Below are 22,319 nucleotides of genomic sequence, written 5' to 3' on the forward strand. Positions count from 1 at the left end.
TGCAACTTTTCTTACTCCTGTATGTTTATCCAAAATGTGCAAGAACACATTGTTTTAGATGTGTAAATGTATTTTCCTATTTCTGGGTAAAATTACAGGTGCTACTTTATTAAGATGTGGAGACCTGTGAGTTTCAAAGATCTTTTCTTTCTCATAATCTGTGTAAACCTCAATAAAAATCTGATGTACAAAAAAAAACATTACAGGCATAAATACCAAATATGCTAATGGGCAAAAATTGTCAGGATTAGACCAATTACAGGAACATTCAAAAAAGCGGAAAAAGTGGTGCATGTGTGTTACTGCCGTTGATCCAAAATATGATGAAAAAGTCCATTTGAAGTAATTTCTAATTTTGAGACAAACTGGAAAACAAAAATTCCTTCTTGACACAAAAATTGCAGTTAGATTTCTCCTTTGATCAAGCTACTATCCCACATATTAACTATTATATCCTTGAATATTTTGTTTTTCTAAAACTCATCTAGATGTTGTAAAACCTCCTTTGTTCAAATCTAAATAAGTGATCTCTTGTCTATTGTACAGTCTAATAAGCAACAGCCAACCAATACCTTCTTAATATGTTAAATTAATAGATATCGCAAACTGTTTTGTGTTATTCATAGGTAACAAAATGCGATTTCTACATAAGAAGTAAAATGAAAAGACTAAGAGAAAAGGACTAAGAGACCTTATGGGTTTGTATTAATTTATTAACAAGTTGTCTCCACTTGTAATAACACATTGTGAAAACTGCGCAGATGACGAGGGAACCAGAAAGGAAGGATTTTCTCTCTCTCAAATCCATGGATCTGATAGAACCCACTGCCCTGACTATACCGATAAAGAAGCACTTGTGAGGTTGTGTGCTCCTTTCTTCTGTATCATGCACTGGACATTGGATAAGCTCATCAATAACACATTGACAGCAGTTTGTATTTAGGCTATTTTTTTTTTTTTATATTATTTATGTTAGGGCTAAAAATATAACTAAATGGTGTTGAAGTTGGACTCTTTATTTCATTTTGGAAAATTCATGGGATTGCAAACCACATATACAGGAAAATGATTTTGTGAATATGATATTACAGGACTCACCAAACTAAGGATCAATGGACATTGCAACACTTACATTGCAGGCACCTCTCCAGTAAACAAAAAAATATCTGTATTTTATGAGAAGATGTAAACTGTGGAGCATAGATGCACATCTTTGCTGCATCCACTTCCTCCCTGCCAATTGCTGTGTAGGACAAGGGAAACCAGGTCTGGAGATTAAATATTTTTGGGAATGGCAGACGCAATGTCTGGTAAATGTCTTTGGAATTTAAAAAAAAATCTATATATTAATACACTCTTAAATGAAAGAGTACTGAATATGGCAACAAACATCTTACTGTGTATATGTACATATGTAATAGTCAATAGTTACTGCAAGCTGTGAGAACTGGTAATACTCAATGTTATAGTTTTATAAGCTGATTAACCCTGGCTCAACACATTTCTGGTACTGAAAGGGTTATGGCATCAACAATTCTACCAGCATGGATAGGCTACAACTAATATTCCATCTTACATTGTGCTCGGGCTACCCAAGGCCGCCTTTCGCTGTCACACTACCTGAATTTCACAGGATGTGTATATCACTGCAGTTGAGATGTCTGAGCCTGTTTTTTAAGTAGGGTACAGATAGCAAAGTATATGTCTGCCCGTTACAAAAAATCATCTGCTACTGGAACTTAAGTGGTTGACACGTGGGACCAGCTGACATGGTGACTCGAGAATTATCCTAAATTATAATTGTGGGACAGCAAGGGTTTCTGTTACCCGATTGCAATTTATGGCCACTGGGGGGCACTACTGGTATAGTTAAAAGGAGCTAAATAAAAAGTTCTTGTCTAAGTTGTTAATGGGAAATTGTCATCCTACAGCTATATTGCACTGCAACTTTCTCAGCTGCTGGCTGGCTGGAGATTAAAATGACTTGTAGCGCAAGAGCAGCTTGAGGGTTGCAGATTTCCTAACCAGATATCAATAGTGTGTGACAGTGCATGCAAGGGTACCCTGGCTTTAGTTTACTAGAGTGCATTGGACTAGTCAGCATACTGAGATATCTGTTTATGGTTAATAAGGGCCACACTACATTGAATGTTGGAGATCGCTCAGCTGCATGCCTTACTGCCATAATTCGCTGGTGCTATGGCATAGCGTCACCAGCAAGTGAGTCTAGTCTAGATGGGAAATCATCACAGATTATTTATACTAAAAATGCATGATTTTAACTATTAAAATGCCTCACCTGGTGTCAAACAAGTGTAATACATGAAATATGCAAATATGCACAGGAAAACAAATCAAAAGATTTGTTTTCAAAACTGTTGGTAAAAATCAGAAATGTCTTCAATGAACTGTTGTCACCAGCTGTACACATTTTTGTAAAAATAAGAGATGGGAACAAATCTTCTACCCCACCAATAGAGGAGATCTTTTTCAACTTTGCTTTTGTGGAACAAATTCCTCAGCTTGCTTGTGATCTTCATGTAACTGTTTTTGAATAAATCCCACTTGTGAAATAGATGTGTTAAATGAAATATATTTTTATATTTGTTTAAATGTTTCCATAGAGTCATACAATGTAAGATAATTCAAATTCAAATTTTTTATTTTTTCCTCCCACGAAGGCGTGAGGGAAGCATTATTCCTATTATTCCCACACAATGTTCATTTTCTGCTGCCACAAGGCAGTTTCCTACAAGCAACTTGTATTTAGATTTCATTTTCACTGAAGGGAAATCATCATAATCATTTTAATCTGATACCAAGCAGTCCCAGCTTGATTATGTTGACAACTACGGCTGCATTTCACGATTTGATGACACTTGTTAAATCACTGTTTAGGAAAATATCAAAGATTCTAAAAAAGTGGCCTAGATTATTTCCTCTATGGCCTGGAGTTGTGAGATGAATTTCAGTGTCAGATCGGGCACAGAACACCAGAATGAAGATTTTGTTAAATTCAAATGGCCAAGGAATATATAAATTAATTAAGCTATACAGCGCCATCTATGGGAATAGTTTTTTTGTACCACTACTATAGCAGCAAATGTATGTACATTCCAATAAAATAGCTTTTGTAGTGCTGCCTCTATTTGACTTTTCTTTGTGCCCCTATTACTCTTTTGTAAAATAACAGGAACATTTTAATTGTGTAGTAGTTTTTTTTTTGCACTCAGATCCTATCTGGATCCATAGTTTCTATTATTCTGTCTGTTTCAGGAGCATTGGAATTCACAAAATAATTATTGTCTACTATGGCTTTTAATTCCCCATGCTACCTAAGATTGCATTCTCAAATTACATTTTTTTAAAAATAAGCATAGACAATCAAATGACAGATAATGCAATAACTCTAAAAAATATGTAAATGTTACCGTTCTGGTTTAGCATTTTTAAAGGCCAAGTTTCAAAAAAACCTTACAAAATGTTGAATGCTTGTTTTTACTTTTTTTTTTAAAAATGATTAGAGGATTATCACGTAAAAAGCACTGATTCTACCTCAGTTGAGGTTAGCTAAAAAAAATGAATGGCTGCTCCCTCTATTTTGGCGATTTCTGCCAATATCCGCAGATTGCAGCTGTGAACAACAGATAGTAAATCCTTTACCTTATTTAAGTCTAATTTATTTTTTTGTTTGAACTCCCCATGAAAAGACTGTAATATTGAAAATCAAGATTGGTCTTGTTTGTGTTTAGATTTTTTATAGTTTTGGGTAAATTTAGATTGTTGCTATATTAGTGTATTCTTATTTATGCAACTGTATTATATACACAATGTATGTTTACCCAATTTCAAATTACAAGTGATCTGTATATCTCTACAAGTGCCTTTAGCTATTGCACACTCATGTGAAATGCACCGGCTTAGTGAATATTGTGATGCTGTAAGGAGACTGATTTCTTTTACCAGACTGTGATTACACAACATTCTCGCAGACATGATCTTATTTTGATATTTCTTGTGCTGCACGATGAGTAGAATGATGATTATTGTAAAATAGATGAGAATCTCTCTCTGGTTTTCTGCTTATGAATTGTTTTGTACACAAAACACATCTAGAATCATTGGGACTTCATATTTGCAAACAATAGGTTAATCAGAAATACTTGCTTCCTTGTGGGAATGTAATTTAACTTGTTGTAGTTGCATGATAATTTGGGTGACAAAGTAATATTCATTGAAAATAAACATTTTATACAGTTCAGATCTAACTGATGCTTTGTGAGTATGTTTCTTAATTTGTATGACTCAAATAAATCTCTTTATGTACAACTATAAAAACTGGGATAATTTTCGTAAAAAAGCTCATTCTTTGAGTATATGTATTCCTAGCAAGAACAAATGTTTCCTCTCACTGGGTGAGCAGTGCCAGTGTAATTAACCCGATTAGTGCCATGTCTTCTCTGGCACCGAAAGTGAAAGTAAACTCTGTAAAGTAATAGATGCTGGGGTCTGTAGCACCCGAGTATGTACTTAGAAAGGGATAATATTGTCTATCTCTATTGGGATTGGATTCATTTCTTGTTTTTTTGTGCATCTTTTTTTGTGTTTATTTTAAATTAAATTGTTTATTTAGTAATTTTTACGGTCAAAGAAAGATGTCCAATCAAGATTTCATACAGATAAGTATGACATTTTTATTTTACAGGGTTTTTCTGTTAGGTCATATTTCCTCCCACTAATACTAATGGCTGAGAGTGGAAGAATTTAGAGTCTGTAAACTTGGCCATGAATCATATCTGTTTTGTGTTTGGACATTTGAAGAGAGGCCCAGGATGAAGTGCCGGCTTGGCATAAATTTTAACTATTTACCACAATGAAGAAGGGGGGGGGGGGGGGGTGGGTTCAATGAGGCACATTACACTTAAGATATATACATTAAATATGGCAAGGCTGTCCTTGTCAGTTCTTTCATAAGACCATCAAAGATGATGAGTGTGAAGCTTTTTTTCAAAGATACGTGATTAACACAACCATACTATCCACATTATCATTCTTTCAGGTAGTTATGTGTCTCTTTCCCTACCCTAACCTAGGGTAGAGATTGTAAGTAAATTAGAAATAATAACCTGTTATTTTCAAAATATGTAAAATGTATTTATTTAAAAGAAAAAAAAACAACAGCATTTTCAGTGGTATTGTACAACTAAATACACAAGCATTTCTACAAATGCACCTATAAATTGAACTGCTATTTGACTCCATTGAAAAAGTGCAGAATGGTTTGTGGTGGCCTATACTGAACACGATATGTCAGCTTCTTGTACAAAACCAGCAGGCGGCTGCCTTCCTCAGACCATGGAATGCATGGTCAGCCTATTAACACCCCCTTGAGAACTTTAAGTCATGCCATGCCATTCTCCACCGAGTTGACATTAATAACATTAGCATGTTCTTTTGGTTTAATCAGAGATAAAAAATACCTGCTCACACAGGAGAGACCCAGGTATCAATGAATACCTTGGGCTCCACTGTGTCATAGGGGAATATTAAGTGGTTTCAGACCGAAGGATATGCTGTATGCAATGCTCAAAGTAAGATCTCCATACAGTCCTTAAATCCATTCAAATCACCACGGTTGAACGATCACACTTAGCTGATCCCAGTCTAAGGGAGACCCACAGGGTCTACAAAAACTAATATCCCTCTGCTGATAGTCACTGTGTGATGGGCAGGGACAGCATGCCAGAGCACAGTAAGAGAGGGATATCTCTCTCTCATGCAGCAATCACACAGTATAGAGAGTTCTGTGCAGTGTGAGCTGGGAAATCCCTCTGGGCTATCATAAAGTTAGAGTTAGTATTAGTATAAGGTAAGAATTAATGCTGGCTTAGGGATAGTGCAGCTTTAAGGTTGGGGTCGGTTAGAGCAAAGAGTCAGGGTTGGTGTAGCGTTAGGGGTAGGGTTGGTATAGGTTTAATGTAAACTACCAACAATTAATTTAGATCTTACATATATGAGGCATTTAACAATCCGGAATAAAATCTTGAATCCTGAGTATTTTTCTTTTGTGGCACTTGATGTTTAAAAATAGTTATAAGAACAACTGTGAAAATGTTTTGTTTTGGGTTTTTTTTCTCAGATTTTTAACATTTTTATTCATACTTAATGTTATTTTAGGTTTACATAAAGGATGTTAAAAGAAAGCCATATCTGTATTTATATAATATGTAATATTATTATTAAATATTAACGAGAGACCCTTAGGTTACATTTGAACAAATAGCGCAAATTCTAGTGTTTTTTTTTTTTTATGGTTCAGAATTTGGAAAATTGCCTCCATACTTAATGGGTTAATAAAGAGCAATATAGACTGAAAGCCCAACATATGTAGAAATAAATACATTTTCTCTTCTATTACATTCTAATAAGATATTTGTTGTTACAAATTGGAAATATTGTGTGTATATATATATATATATTTCCATATTTGATATTCATATCTGGTGCAGTCAGTACCCTTTTTTTCTGGCTTTTGTCTTGAATTGTTGGGGTATCCAAGTTACAGACCTTATTTTGCATACCTAAATATGTAGAGTTTGGAGCAGAGAATTGATAGGAGTGAGGTCACAGACAACTATAACTATATCATTTAAGGGATTTACTAAAGTACTAAAGGATAAAGTTTTCTGCTATATGAGGTTACTTAGATATGAAAATAAAGGTTTTGATCCATTCTAACATGCAAGATAAGATGTAGAAAAAATGGATAGAGAGAAATCTATTTGCCACTGTACATAGCCTTAAAATATATTTAACTGCATTAAATAATAATAAAGTATTTTTAGGTACATTCAGATTACTCTGGTTTCCAAGTACATCCTGGGGAATAATTTAAATAGATCTGTGCTACATAGAAATAAAACTTAAGCAACACAAGTAAAGGAGCTTATCCTACTCCTCTAAATACTTGCATTTTAATATATTTGAATATGATTTAACAGAACCATTAGAAGATGATATATAAAGATTATTCCACCGAAGTTCCATCCTGTGTACGTTTAGCATGAATCAATACTAGGTTCAATGTCTTTCTGGACACTGTGGTGGAACACGGCTGAAAAGTAAATCAGAAAGAAATGGACACTTGTTAAAATATACAGTAATACTTCACAAAGCACAAAAATCCCTCTTAAAAAACACATAGGTATGAATGGGTTATCTATTCTCCACAGTCACATGCTTAAAGGGGCACCCAGACCACTTCATCTCATTGAAGTGCTGTGGGTGCACTGTCCCTCTACCCCTTAGCCTTGCAATGTATAAATTGCAGCTTCAGAGAAACTGAACATTGCAGTGTTAAAGGGACACTCCACTGCCAAATATAAAATGAGTAAAAGTCACTGTTTAGTAGATATACCACACAATAAAAACTTGCATGCATGAAATGATGCACTTTTTCATTTAGCGTAAATGTAAAAGCAGCTTGCAAATCCTGCAATTCTCTTGTCTGTTGTCTACGCAAACCCTCCCCTTCTAACCATGCCCATACTTTTTGTGGCTGTCCAATCACAGACTTCCAAATGCAGATCAATGCTCTGTGCTATTGCTACTTCTTGAGTTTAGCTCCACTGAGCTAACCAAACCAGGAAGTAACAGGGCCTGTTGTCAGCTTGAAAGCCCTGGGGATGTAACCAGGTTAATTTATAAAAGTGTCGATTTCTCAATGCCCTTCCACCATGTGGCCACTTTTGGACAAAACCACCGCATATATCCATATATGTCTTCCATATGTGTTCCCACATAGTCTACAACATTGATCACTGGGTATTTTTTTTTTTTCATGTGGACTAATTCAGCTGGTGCGGTATACCATCTAAACATGGTTTTGTATGACTGTTCCTGTAATATGACACAAATTGATGTTTTCTTGTTTGCTTCCTATATAGCTTCCTAGTCCGTGCCCTCCAAAACTCCTGCCTGCTTGACATCCCATTGGTCTGTGCATTGTAGTCTCCCCCTTTCTGTAAATATTCAGCTTAGAATGCTTTATATAACAAAGTGTTAAGGTCTTTCTAGCTTGTTTCTTCAAAACAAAGTTTAGGACGTGGCAATTATTCTAATGCTCTTCTATAGCATATATTTTCTATGTAAGTTCCCAGTTAATGGAGACATCTGGCAACCCAATTCAAAAGGAAATTGGGGCACACAAATCTTGAAATTATAACTTCCTATTAATCACACCACACACCCATAATTTCACTCTTCCCGCAGAACGTAAAAAATATGTCTTTATGCTGTTACCAAAAAGAACTACTAACTGGGAACAAATAATTTTATAAGGTCTAATTTCTCCTGGTACCTGTTCTTCTGGATACACCTTTCAGATGGCATTTTCCCTGTGGCATTTGGCAGGTGAACAAACCAAAGCATCCAGCACAATCTGAGGGCTTGTGGCAGGAACGAGCTGTGACCGCACGACATGAAGACTGAAAAAGACAAAAGTATGACTGAAAATATTCCAATGCGCTTTGAAATTAAAGGGACAGCAAACAGAGTGTGTTATTGGTTTACATGTGTCTGCCAACTGAAAGGATTATTCCAACCGAACTAGTTTGGCTCCCACAAATTAAAAAAAATCTTAAACTTAACTCAGTTCCAATACCTAAGCCATGGTCTCCCAGGTAACTATTTGAGAATAGAGACTATACAACAAAGGAGTTTAATTTACTAGAGTCTAGACCAGGCATAGGCAACCTTTGGCACTCCAGATGTTTTGGACTACACCTCCCTTAATGCTTTGCCATCATTCTGGGGGATGTAGTCCACAACATCTGGAGTGCCGAAGGTTGCCTATCCTTGGACTAGACCATTGCAGCAAGCCTACACCACAATGAGATCTATCGGGCAATATATCTGAGCTATAAAATGGAGCAAACTACTGAAAAGGAAACCATAGAAAATTAAATACATATCACCCACTAGATAGCTACTTGTGTCTTTCTGTCCTTGAGTCAAGTTTCACTAGCTCTTTATTGCTTACTACAGTGGGCATGCACGCAAGCAGGGACGTTTTAGCCGCGAGGCAAACAAGGCATTTGCCTTGGGCGGCATTTTCAAGGGGGCAGCAAAAAACGCCACCGGCAAATGCCTTGTTAGCCTTGCGGCTAACTGACATGCCGGCCGGGCGTGCAGGCTGCTGTGCGCTGGCGGGTGGGCGGCTGGCGAGGGAGCTCTTCCTCTGAGCACTCTGCTCAGGTCCCTCACGCGCCGCCCGCAGAGTGAGGCTGGGAGCCGAAAGATGACGTCATATTCCGTCTCCCAGCCTCACTCTGCGGGCGGCGCATGAGGGAGCTGAGCAGAGTGCTCAGAGGAAGAACTCCCTCGCCAGCCGCCGACCTGCCAGCGCACAGCAGCCTGCACGCCCTGCCGGCATGTCAGTGGACCACCAGGGAGAAAGAGACCCCCCCAGCATTCCCAAAGGTAAGGAGGCTGAGGGGGAGGTTAAATAAAAACTATATATATATATGTTAATGTCAGTGTGTGTGTGTGTGTGTGTGTCTGACTGTGTGTGTGTTTGCCTGTTAGAGTGTGTGTGCCTGTAAGTGTGTGTGTGTCTGTTGATGTGTGTGTCTGTTGATGTGTGTGTGTGTGTCTGACTGTGTGTGTGTTTGCCTGTTAGTGAGTGTGTGTGTCTGTTAGTGTGTGTGTGTGTCTGTTAGTGTGAGTGTGTTTGCCTGTGAGTGTGTGTGTCTGTTAGTGAGTGTGTGTTTCTGTTAGCTAGTGTATGCGTATCTGTCAGTGAATGTGTGTGTGTATTTAGAAGGCGGGACGGGGGAAGGGTTGGGTGGGGGTGGCGCGGGGGTGAGAGGGGGGCGCCTGAGTTTTGTCCTGCCTAGGGCAGCACAAAACCAGGATACACCACTGCACGCAAGGACAAACATTGTACCATTCTGTGACATAGAGGAAAGCGAACCATGTGCTGCTCTTTTCTCTGGAGTTGAAAGGACAGGAACAATGAGTAAATATACAAAAATCATACAGCAAGAAGCTTTCTCACATCTACAACAATGCACATTGGGTAGGGGATTTAAATAAAAACAGCTCATCAACCAGACTGCACATGGAGTGAAGGAAGGGCATGGATCATTTGTACTCTGACTTTATACAATCCCCCCTTCATCTCACTGCGCATGTACAGTATGTTTCTTTACACAGTTGTAATAACACAGCGTTTATGCAGCTAAAATGTTTTTTTTTTTTTTAAATTAAGAAACCAAATCAAATGGTATAATAGGCCACTCTATATATGAGGAAAATTGTTCATGAAACCAAGATATTCAATTTATTTGGTTTTATGTACGTTCCAGAGAGGATTTTACGCATTCTTTTTGGCTGAAATAAAAAGGTATTTGCAAAATAAAGTAAATACATGTCCAGAGGTTTCTGCATTTGCTGCAAGATCCTAGGCTGTGCAGCTGGTGCAATTACCAAACCAGACAGTCAACCAACCAGGTGTTCATGTTCCTTTAACTGACTATGGACGTAGCAGGGGTTTCTGGGAGTTGCAGCTCAACTGTCCACTCTCTCTGCAGAAGATTATGAAGGGAACTACTACTCACAGAAATCTAAATCATGACATCATTAAAAACTGTTTTTTGTAGGAAACAAATGGGAACGAGGGACAAAAATTGTTATTTCTATAGTAAAAAATAAATGAAATACCCCACCCAGGATAACTTCAACCTAAAGTATGCATTGAGCCCAATGAGGTGTGCACAGAAAGTCACTTCAATTACCAATGACAACACAAGTATCTCCAGGCTTGAAAGTCCTATTGTGGTGGAATCTCGGTAAAAATAAATTTAGTAGGCCGAGATTACCACGTGGCATGTGTACGTGCATATGCTGACGTATCGATCAGTTGGTTGCACGAGGCAAGATACGATCAGTAGTGTACGGAGCATGTGCAAGAATACAGGATGTAGTATTCCCCTCCTCCATTGTGCTGGACAGGCCATGCGGTCAAGCAGGAAGTTAATTCTTATTTGTATTGATTGGTCAAGAGAATGTGCGGGTGGAGCTTAATATGGGAGGAGTTATGTGCCTATATAAGGAGCCTGCACTATTGTCCGGGGCTCAGAACTTGCTGTATTTTGGTGACATTAGTCCCTCTGAGTCCCGATCGGTGATCCAATAAAGAATCTCTTCCTTCCTGAAGAAACCTGTGTCCATCTCTCCGTGCTTTGCTTCCGTCAGTTTCTCCGGTATCATTTGGTGCATTGGCCGGGAAGCTCATCGTTCAACGGTAGCTGAGAGGCAGAGGCGTGAGACGGTCTATCTTTGCCCACGTTCTCTACGGCTGCACCCCTGAACTTCTGCGTGGACCTCCCTTCGTCTCGGCGCCACTGGTCTGTTGTCCAGGAGATCATCGGCCTCTACGTAAGAAGTGCTGGGGTGTCCCCGTCGATGAGTGTGAACTCAGGTTCAGGAACGAGGAGGTAAGACAACTGCTGTTTTAGACGGCAGACCCACTAGAAGTATACCGATTGTGCGGTAGGCCCATAAGGGGTTATTTGTGTATGGAATCTGCCCCCTCTGTCGGAGGGAAGGAGCGAAGGCGCACCGCTCGATCGAACGCTCTTTAGTCAGACCGTTTGATTTTGTTAGTCAGGCGGGGTTCTGGTGTAAATAGCCCTAGCCGGACACCGGTGTCTTGTCTAGACTAGCGTTCTAGGGTGTATATTTTGTTTGCTAGGTCGGAGGGACCGGGAGACTAAGCGGCGTCTGTGTAAATTCGGTTCGCTAGCTCTCAACCTATCTTGGCTAAGTGGGAAGGCGTGTAAATTTGGAACCCACTAGATTTTTGATAGTAATCGACTAAGAGGCGTCTGTGTAAATTCGGTCCTCTAGCTCGCTATATGTGGTGCTTGGGCAGTGTGGCTAACCAAAACGGGTGTACATAGTTTTAGGTAGTCCATTCAAGGTACTGGCCAATAGTTTAGTTGGGAATTGTAAATGTGTTAAAGATTGTTTAGTAAAGTGTATATCTTGTTAGATAGCGCGAGCTCAGCCGTCTAGCGAGAGTGTTAATAGTGTGTTGCTGTATCATAGTGCACGGTACCATAACCCTGTATATTTACTGACACTGTATATAAGTACCAATCACTGTCGTCCATTGCATGTTTAACACCATAACCACTAATAATTGTATTGTGACCTTAAATTGTGCTTTGACCTATGCTAACCGTACTGTAACCGCTATTTGTAAAAGACGATGTTACTGGGGTGTGTTATAGACGGGTAATTCATATATAGAGAATTATAGCGTGGGTGACTGTATAGTTTCGCCAAAGGGCATAATATTGATTATCTAGTGACTGGTGTAACGGCTGTGTGTACGGGAATTCCCTGAGTGTTTATTGTGTTATTGTGTACGTTTCACTTGGTAACCGTACCACGTGGTGCTGTTGCCAGAGGAAACGGGTGTGACTGTTGAATAGTACGCGTGCATAGTATTCGTTGTCAACGACGTTCCATTGATAAGTATGGGCGCGTCGGAGTCAACGATTCCGGATCCCTTAGGTTGTATGGTGAAGAATTTTAAAAAGGGATTCAAAACATGTGATTTTGGGGTTAAAATGTCTCCTGTACGTTTGGTCACTTTGTGTACTAGGGAGTGGCCTACTTTGGTTGCGGCATGGCCGCCACGTGGCAGTTTGGATCCAACTCTGGTACAGCGCTTACACGTGGCTGTATCGGGTAGGCCTGAACTTTACGGGCAGTTTCCTTATATTGATTGTTGGAGACAGGCCGTAAATGACTCGCCAAAATGGATTCAGACATGCCACGAGGAGCAATGTCGCCTCATGGTGGCTAGGACTTGTTTGTCCACTAGGACTGGTGTTAGGCCCATTTTGGACACGCCCCCTGAGTCCGAGATCCCTTTGCCGCCCCCTTACTTTCCTTTAAGAGGAAGTGACGCGAATGCAGGTCCTGCAAGTCCTGCACACCTTCCCCCATTGCCCCCATCCACTTCCGCTTCCTCCTCCAGTACAGAATCCACCCCCTCTCGTACTAAATCTCCCCTTCCGGAACCAGAACCAACCCCCATTAGATCTGAATATCCTGATTTGGCGCCACTTCAGACTTCCGGTCAAGCTTCTTCTAGCTCGGCTCGAAGTGTTCTATTTACTAACTTTTCCCAAAACCAAGCTCCCACATCCTCATGCTTTATTACCCCCCGACCGGAACCTCTAACTGACGCCCCTCTACGTAGCCCCATACTAACCCGACAACTGACCGGTACCCAACAATTAAAACATTATCAGATGCCTCTTCGTCTGAATCCCGGGTCAGCCTATATCGATGCCGCAGGTCAAATGGCACATGCTGACCCAGTCTTCGTATATGTCCCGTTCACGACTACCGATCTCTTGAATTGGAAGACCCACAATTCCTCGTATACTGAGAAACCACAAGCTATGACTGATCTGTTCACCTCGATAGTTCAGACACATAACCCGACATGGGCTGATTGCCAGCAGTTATTAATGACTTTGTTCAATAATGAGGAAAGGACAAGGATTAATCAAGCGGCCATTAAAGCGCTAGAGGATAGAGCCCGTGCTTTGAATCAAGCCAATCCGGCAGCATGGGCCGCAACACATTATCCTAACACCGATCCCGACTGGAATGTAAATGGTGCAGATATGGTTCAACTCAGAGCCTATAGAGACGCTATAATTGCTGGCATGAAAGCCGGAGGAAAGAAAGCCATTAATATGTCGAAGACAGTTGAGGTGATTCAGAAAAGTGATGAAGCGCCCAGTGTCTTTTATGACCGATTATTGGAGGCATACCGCTTGTATACCCCCTTTAATCCGGAAGACGCAGATAATTCCCGAATGGTGAACTCCGCCTTTGTCAGCCAAGCTTACGGAGATATTAAGCGCAAGCTACAAAAGTTAGAAGGGTTTGCAGGTATGTCTATCACCCAACTAATGGATGTAGCGAATAAGGTGTATATGAATAGGGAAACAAAAAGCAAGAAAGAGGAAGAGCGCAAGATGCGTAGAAAGGCAGATATGCTAGCGGTAGCGATCGCAGGCGTAGATAGACGGGGCCCAGATAGAGGCGATAGTAAGTGGAATGAGGAACCTCTGAGTAGAAATCAGTGCATACTGTAGAGAAGAAGGGCATTGGAGAAATGAGTGTCCGCGAAGAGAACAGTATGAGAGAGACAGACCTAAGGACAGGTTATGGAAACTTTAGAGGCAGAGCGAGAGGTAGAGGAGGCCCCGGAGGGAGCAATGGTAATAGAGGGAGCAATGGGAACAGAGGAAGTGTTAGGGAAGATAGGTATTTTCCAGCAGCGCAAAGGTCCCGCGATAGAGAAGGTAGGGACTTTGTAGGATTGGCTGACACGGTCATGGAGGACTATTGATACCGACCGGGCTCCATCCCCCTTGGTCGAGCGGAGCCTATGGTCGATGTATCAATAGGGGGAAAAAGGAGTGCGTTCATGATCGACACTGGTGCTGAACATTCAGTGGTGACTAATCTAGTTGCTCCTCCATCTGGAAGGACTATTACTGTAATAGGAGCAACTGGAAGAAGTGCTGAAAAACCGGTTCTTAAAAGTCGACTCTGTACATTGGGAGGCCACGTAGTAAAACATCAATTCCTTTATATGCCTGAATGTCCAGTCCAATTGCTGGGACGTGATATGCTATCAAAATTACAAGCGCAGATTACGTTCCTACCAAATGGAACAACATCCTTAAAGTTTAATGGACCTTCAGGTATTATGACATTATCCGTACCAAAGGAAGAAGAGTGGCGACTTTATACAGCGTTGACTAGCCAAAACCCTAGGAGTGATGAGTCCTTATTCAACATACCAGGAGTTTGGGCAGAGAACAACCCACCAGGACTGGCCCGCAATATTCCACCTATTAAAATCGAACTAAAACTTGGGGTTTATCCAGTGAGCCTAAGACAATATCACATCCCGCAGAAGGCTAAGAAGAACATCCAATCATATCTGGATAAGTTCATACGGTATGGTATCCTAAAATTCTGTACTTCCCCCTGGAACACCCCATTGCTGCCTGTTCAAAAGCCCGGTACAGATGAGTATCGACCTGTGCAGGACTTGAGAGCAGTCAATGATGCGATTGTTAGTATACATCCAGTTGTACCCAATCCATATAACCTGCTTGCTTTAATTCCGGGCGGGGCTACTTACTTTACAGTCTTAGACCTCAAAGATGCCTTCTTTTGCCTCCGAATTGCCGCAGAAAGTCAATGTATCTTCGCTTTCCAATGGGAAAATGCTGTAACGGGCTCAAAACGCCAAATGACCTGGACAAGACTGCCCCAAGGGTTTAAAAATTCACCTACCCTATTTGGTTCAGCTCTAAGTCAAGATCTACTGGATTTCGAGTCTATCCCAGGAGAGTGTGTATTGTTACAGTATGTAGATGACTTGTTGATAGCAGCAGTTACAAAGGAAATATGTCAGCAAGCAACGCACGATCTACTACACATTCTCTGGAAGGCAGGATACAAGGTGTCTAGAAAGAAGGCTCAGTTGTGTTTGCCAACTGTCAAATATCTGGGATTCCATATCTCTGAAGGTCAAAGAATTATGGGGCCAGAGAGAAAAGAAGCTGTGTGCCAAATACCGATACCCAAGAATAGAAGACAAGTGCGAGAATTCTTGGGGGCAGCAGGCTTCTGTAGGATATGGATTCCCAGCTACGCGATACTGGCAAAACCTCTGTATGCAGCTATCAAAGGTACAGAGCACGACCCCTTCTTATGGACTCAAGAACAGCAAACGGCATTTGAAGATGTGAAGAAGGCTTTGATGAGTGCCCCAGCATTAGGTCTACCTGATCACAGACGACCATTCTACCTGTATGTACATGAGCAAAGAAGAATGGCTGTGGGAGTATTGACACAGTACTTGGGATCATGGCAAAGACCTGTTGCCTACATGTCTAAGCAACTGGATGCAGTGGCCAGCGGACTTCCACCTTGTCTAAGAGCAGTAGCTGCAGCCGCCCTGCTAGTAGCTGAAGCCGATATATTCACTCTGGGTCAAGAACTTTATGTACGAGTCCCACATGCAGTACAGACGTTGTTGGATTACAAAGGAAATCATTGGTTTAGTAACAGCCGTATGACCAAGTATCAAGCAATGTTGTGTGAAAACCCAAGAGTGCATTTAGAGACTGTAAACACCTTAAATCCAGCTACCCTTTTGCCACAACCTACTGAAAGTCAACATGATTGTTTGGAAGTAATGGATGAAGTATTTTCAAGTAGACCAGATCTTCGTGATTTTCCCATCCAGAACCCCGATGTTCAATATTACACAGACGGCAGTAGTTATGTGAAAGAAGGGATCCGCTATGCAGGATATGCAGTAACAACGATAGACAAGGTGATAGAAGCTCGGCCACTGGCGAAAGGAACATCAGCACAAAAGGCAGAATTGATAGCACTGACACGAGTGTTACAATTGGCTGAAGGTTTAAGAGTGAACATCTACACGGACTCCAAGTATGCGTTTTTAACCACTCATGCCCACGGAGCTTTGTATAAAGAAAGAGGACTATTGAATTCAGAAGGCAAAGAAATCAAGTACGCAGCTGAAATCCTACAACTATTGGAAGCAGTGTGGGAGCCGAAAGAAGTCGGTATCATACATTGTCGAGCGCATCTGAGAGGAGATGGTGATGTAACCAAAGGAAATCGGATGGCAGATAGTGCAGCTAAGCGTGCCGCTGAATCGGGAAGACAGGAGTATGTGGGGCATATAGCTGCTCTTATACCAACTCCACTGTCTCAATGGACTCCAGTTTATACAGCTCAAGAAGAGGAGTGGTTAAAGACTGAACCTGGAAAGTATTTGGAGAACAAATGGTATCAGCTAGAAGATGGAAGAATAGTCATTCCAGCATCACTAGCGGTAGAAATTGTCCAAAACTATCACAACGGGACACATTCTGGGAGAGACAGCACAGAGGAATCTCTCAGAAAACATTTCTACATACCAAGATTGTCCAACTTGACTCAGGCCATTGTACGAAGATGTGTAACGTGTGCTAAAAATAATGCAAGGCAAGGACCAGTAAAGCCACCAGGAGTCCAGTTTATGGGGGGACTCCCCATGTCCGATTTACAAATTGACTATACAGTGATGCCTAAATCGGGTGGACATCGTTACCTGCTGGTAATTGTGTGTACCTATTCAGGCTGGGTAGAAGCATGTCCTACTCGTACAGAGAAAGCAGGAGAAGTTGTGAGATTCCTGTTACGAGAAATAATACCCCGATATGGACTACCCTGCTCTATAGGATCGGACAATGGTCCAGCTTTTGTTCATCAGTGCCTACAACAACTGACTCATATGCTTGGTATAAAGTGGAGGCTTCATACAGCATATAGACCCCAGAGTTCTGGTAAGGTAGAGAGAATGAATAGAACTATTAAGAATCAGTTGGCTAAAATGTGTCAGGAAACCCAACTTAAGTGGAACGTTCTCTTACCCATAGCTCTATTGCGAATCCGCAGTACACCTACCAGAAGGATGGGCCTCTCTCCTTTTGAAATCATGTATGGGCGACCACCTCCCGTACTTGGTAACTTAAGGGGGGATTTGAGTCAGTTGGGAGAAGGAATTACCCAGCAGCAGGTTGTAGAGTTGGGTAAGACTATGGAGGAGGTACAGAAATGGGTACAAGATAGATTACCTGTGAATATTTATCCCCCAGTTCATAGTTACCACCCAGGAGACCAAGTGTGGATTAAAGAGTGGAATAATGTACCGTTAGGGCCCAAGTGGAGAGGTCCTTATGTTGTTCTTTTGTCTACCCCTACAGCGATAAAAGTAGCCGAAGTGACTCCGTGGATACATCACTCCAGGGTTAAACCAGCAGCAGTCGATTCTTGGCAAGTTACAGCAGATCCAGAGAATCCCTGCAAGATCCGGTTAAAACGCACGACTCAGTCGGAGTGACGAGGAACTTTGTGGATTACAAAATTTTATTGTTTCAGAGATTTGGTACGTGAGTGAGAGGGCCATAATAAAGCCTGTCCGCTCACCGACGTATAGTATATAAGCCAGGAAAAGTCTCGAAGGGACTCCTGTGAAGACGAGCAGAACTCCATTCCCTTCAGCCCTTACATCCTGGAAGCTGAGGTGCCTTCGCACGGACGAAGACTGAGGATGACGACGAAAGATGTGTTCTTAATAATGTTTATTTATGTGTATTTTTATATTCAGGAAGGTAGAGGTACCGACACTCCTAGCTGTGAGGTATGCATTAAGACTACAAGAACAGGTAACCATATTTCCCAAACCCTAATTTGGCATTCACAATACGAGTGTAAAGGAGATGTATCAAGATGTAGATACCTAAATATAGAATATAGTGTGTGCCATTTAGGAGTAGGAGAACCTAAGTGCTTCAGTCCGGAGTATCAACCTCGTACAATTTGGTTGACTCTCAGGAATGGAGATCCTCAGGGGACCCTAATTAACAAGACGGTGTTAGAATCCGTACATTCTTCGGGTGTTCTCCTATTTGATGCGTGTAAGGCGATATCAAGTGGTAGAAAGCCGTGGAATGTATGTGGGGATCTTAGATGGGAGAGGACGTATGGGTCTAACGATAAATATATTTGTCCCAGTAGTAAAAATAAATATGTGAGTCCTAGATGCCCAAATAGAGATTATAACTTTTGCCTATATTGGTCTTGTGTGGGGTGGGCAACTTGGGGACAGACAGTAGACAAGGACATGATAGTGACTAAGTTGCCTACCAGCCCATATTGTAAGTCTATGGAATGCAATCCAGTCCATATACTTATAAATAACCCCGACAAGTTCTTAGACAAATATGGTAATTTATTTGGGTTTCAAATATATGGGACGGGTTTAGATCCTGGGACAGTATTGTTTATAGGGATAGAGACTGATACGGTATCCTCCCAAACTCATCAGGTATACCATTCCTTTTATGAAGAGATGAGTATAGATAATAAGATCCCCCATAATGCTAAAAACCTGTTCATTGATTTAGCCGAAAGTATTGCCGGTAGTCTTAATGTTACCAACTGCTATGTGTGTGGAGGTACTAACATGGGAGACCAATGACCTTGGGAAGCAAAGGAGGTAATGTCCGGTTCTGAGGCAGTTGACCAATTAATATCTACACAAGCCGATTATCATATGAGTGTTAGAGGTAAATCTGAGTGGAGATTAAAGACCTCCATCATAGGTTATGTTTGCATAGCAAGGAAAGGAATGATGTATAATACTTCTGTAGGAGAATTAACTTGTCTAGGGCAAAAAGCTTATGATGATGATACAAAGAATACAACTTGGTGGTCGGCTTCAAATGTCTCAGAACCATCTAACCCGTTTGCTAGATACGCCAATTTAAAGGATGCGTGGTTTGATCTATCCATCACATCTACCTGGAGAGCCCCAGCAAATTTGTACTGGATCTGTGGTAAGAAAGCCTATTCGGAGTTGCCACAGGACTGGGAAGGGGCATGTGTGTTGGGTATGCTCAAACCATCCTTCTTCTTGTTACCTATTGAAACAGGTGAGACTTTAGGTGTTAAAGTGTATGATGTGAATCATAGGAAGAAAAGGGGACCCATAGAGATAGGCGCCTGGGAAGATAATGAATGGCCTCCCCAGCGTATTATAGATTATTATGGGCCAGCCACGTGGGCAGAGGATGGTACCTTTGGTTATAGAACCCCTATTTATATGCTCAACCGTATTATAAGATTACAGGCGGTGGTTGAGATTATTACTAACGAGACATCACAAGCGCTCAATCTTCTAGCGAAGCATAATACCAGGATGAGGACAGCAGTCTACCAGAATAGATTAGCCTTGGATTACCTTTTGGCAGTAGAGGGAGGTGTATGTGGGAAGTTTAACCTGAGCAATTGCTGTCTTCAAATAGATGACGAAGGGCAAGCAATAGCTGAGCTTACTAGCCATATGGTTAAACTAGCGCATGTGCCTACTCAGGTATGGAAAGGGTATAATCCAAGTAGTTGGTTTGGTAGCTGGTATGAGTGGTTTGGAGGGCTTAAGGCAGTGGTAGGTGGAGTCCTACTGATTTTAATGTTGTGTCTACTCCTGCCGTGTCTTATACCCTTAGTAGTTAGGTCTGATAGAAAATATAGCAGAGAGGAAGGCTGCTGCACAGATAATGGCAATTTATAAATATAAGGCTCTAGATCAGGGAGAACCAATGCAGGAAGATGAGTGTTGAAGATTCACATCATAAGATAAGTCTGGTCTGGTTCAAGGTAACTTGCGGTGTATGCAAACCAAGGTTAAGTGATGCCTCAAGTAATTGTGAAATATCAAGAGGCATCAAAGGGGGGAATGTGGTGGAATCTCGGTAAAAATAAATTTAGTAGGCCGAGATTACCACGTGGCATGTGTACGTGCATATGCTGACGTATCGATCAGTTGGTTGCACGAGGCAAGATACGATCAGTAGTGTACGGAGCATGTGCAAGAATACAGGATGTAGTATTCCCCTCCTCCATTGTGCTGGACAGGCCATGCGGTCAAGCAGGAAGTTAATTCTTATTTGTATTGATTGGTCAAGAGAATGTGCGGGTGGAGCTTAATATGGGAGGAGTTATGTGCCTATATAAGGAGCCTGCACTATTGTCCGGGGCTCAGAACTTGCTGTATTTTGGTGACATTAGTCCCTCTGAGTCCCGATCGGTGATCCAATAAAGAATCTCTTCCTTCCTGAAGAAACCTGTGTCCATCTCTCTGTGCTTTGCTTCCGTCAGTTTCTCCGGTATCACTATATCCAGTGCTATAAATTGTAGCATATAAATAAAATATTTAATTTTTTACATTTGGATAGTATATACAGTTGTAATCAAAATGATTTAACCCCCATTGTAAATCAAGTTTATTGTTAAAATTTACAAACTTTCAGTTGTTTGCAATCAACAAATTAAACAAAAGCAATTTAAATAGCTCAACAAAGTGAATTCTTCAAGTGGTTTCCCCAAATTTAACTGAAAATGCAACTTATAATGACTTATCCAGTCTCAAAATTATTCAATCCCTTCATGGTAAGCATCTTTAGTAGAACACCCTTTTGCTGTTATGACCTGCTGCACATGAGATGCATAGCCAGACACTATCTTCAGGCAGCGTTCCTAAGGAGTCTTAGCCCATTGCTCATGAACAATGGTCTCCAGTTCAGTAAAAATGTTGGGTTTACATGCTACAACCAACTTCTTCAAATTCCACCAGAGATTTTCTATGGTTTTCAAGTCAGGTGACTGATGTCTACTGTAGAATTTTCCAGGACTTCTTCTGCAACCAAACTTTAGTGGAAATTGAGGTATGCTTGGGATTATTGTCTTGTTGGAAGCTTCAGCTTCCCTTTACAGATGGCATGAGGTTTTCTCCTAGGATTTCCTGATCCATTGGTCCAACAAAATTCTGTTTTGTTTCATCACTCCACAAAACAAAATCCCCAAACTTCTGTGTCTTATTAATAGGATTTTGAGCATATTGGAGCTGGGTTTTCTTGTGCTTTTTAGTTAGAAGTGGTGTACGTTTTGGATTCTGGCATGGAAACCTTCTGCATTCAGAACATGCCTTACTGTGCTCACTGAAACCACAGTGTCTGTTGCAACCAAGTCTTGCTTCAGGTCTTTTGGAGTCACTTGAGGGTTTTTCAAAACTTGCCTTCTTGGAAATCTGGTTGCAGCCATGGATAGCATCCTTTTTTGCCCCGTCCTGATAGTGTAACCACTGTTCCTTCAACTTTGAACTTGCAAACTATGCTTCCAACTGTGTCTCTGGGAACATCCAGTGCCTTTGCTATCTTTTTGTATCATGTTCCTTGTTTGTGAAGGGCAATGATCTCATCTCTTAACTCTGTAAACCATTCTTTAGACTTATCCATAGTTCTAATGTGCAGTCAACGTGACACTCAACAAACCCCTAACCAGTTCAGGTATTTGAAGTGTTTCAGCTCAAGCACACCTGGTGCAACTAATGAAGATCTTCATTAGTTGCATCAGGTGTTCATTAGATATCACCTGTTTTGCATATTTGTGCTCTTGTGGATGATTCCATTTAGGGGGTGGAATAATTTTGAGACTGGAGAAGTCATTATAAGTTGCATTCTCAGTTTAATTTGAGGAAATCACTCAGTTCAGCTATTTCAATTGCTTTTGTTTGATTTGTTCATTACAAATCAAACAAAATGTACATTTTGACAATAAACCTGATTTTGAAT

At 40.9% G+C, this 22,319-nt stretch overlaps 2 protein-coding genes across 3 annotated transcripts in view; one reads left to right on the forward strand and one right to left on the reverse strand.

Moving 5' to 3' along the window:
- DENND2A (DENN domain containing 2A) overlaps positions 1 to 2,287 on the forward strand; it is a 130,151-nt gene extending 127,864 nt beyond the window's left edge. For both annotated transcript variants that reach the window (XM_063447595.1, XM_063447596.1), the window contains exon 20: positions 627 to 2,287. In XM_063447595.1, coding sequence (XP_063303665.1) covers positions 627 to 658 — 32 coding nt within the window. In that variant the 3' untranslated portion in view covers positions 659 to 2,287. The remainder of the gene's footprint in view (positions 1 to 626) is intronic.
- Positions 2,288 to 6,815: 4,528 nt separating this feature from the next.
- LOC134602585 (uncharacterized) overlaps positions 6,816 to 22,319 on the reverse strand; it is a 128,992-nt gene continuing 113,488 nt past the window's right edge. Inside the window, exons 19-20 of the mRNA XM_063447602.1 lie at positions 8,360 to 8,486; positions 6,816 to 7,114 (exon numbers count right to left, since the gene is read on the reverse strand). Coding sequence (XP_063303672.1) covers positions 8,381 to 8,486 — 106 coding nt within the window. The 3' untranslated portion in view covers positions 6,816 to 7,114; positions 8,360 to 8,380. The remainder of the gene's footprint in view (positions 7,115 to 8,359; positions 8,487 to 22,319) is intronic.

Source organism: Pelobates fuscus, chromosome 3 (genome assembly GCF_036172605.1).
Source record: "Pelobates fuscus isolate aPelFus1 chromosome 3, aPelFus1.pri, whole genome shotgun sequence".
Taxonomy (NCBI): Eukaryota; Metazoa; Chordata; class Amphibia; order Anura; family Pelobatidae; genus Pelobates; species Pelobates fuscus.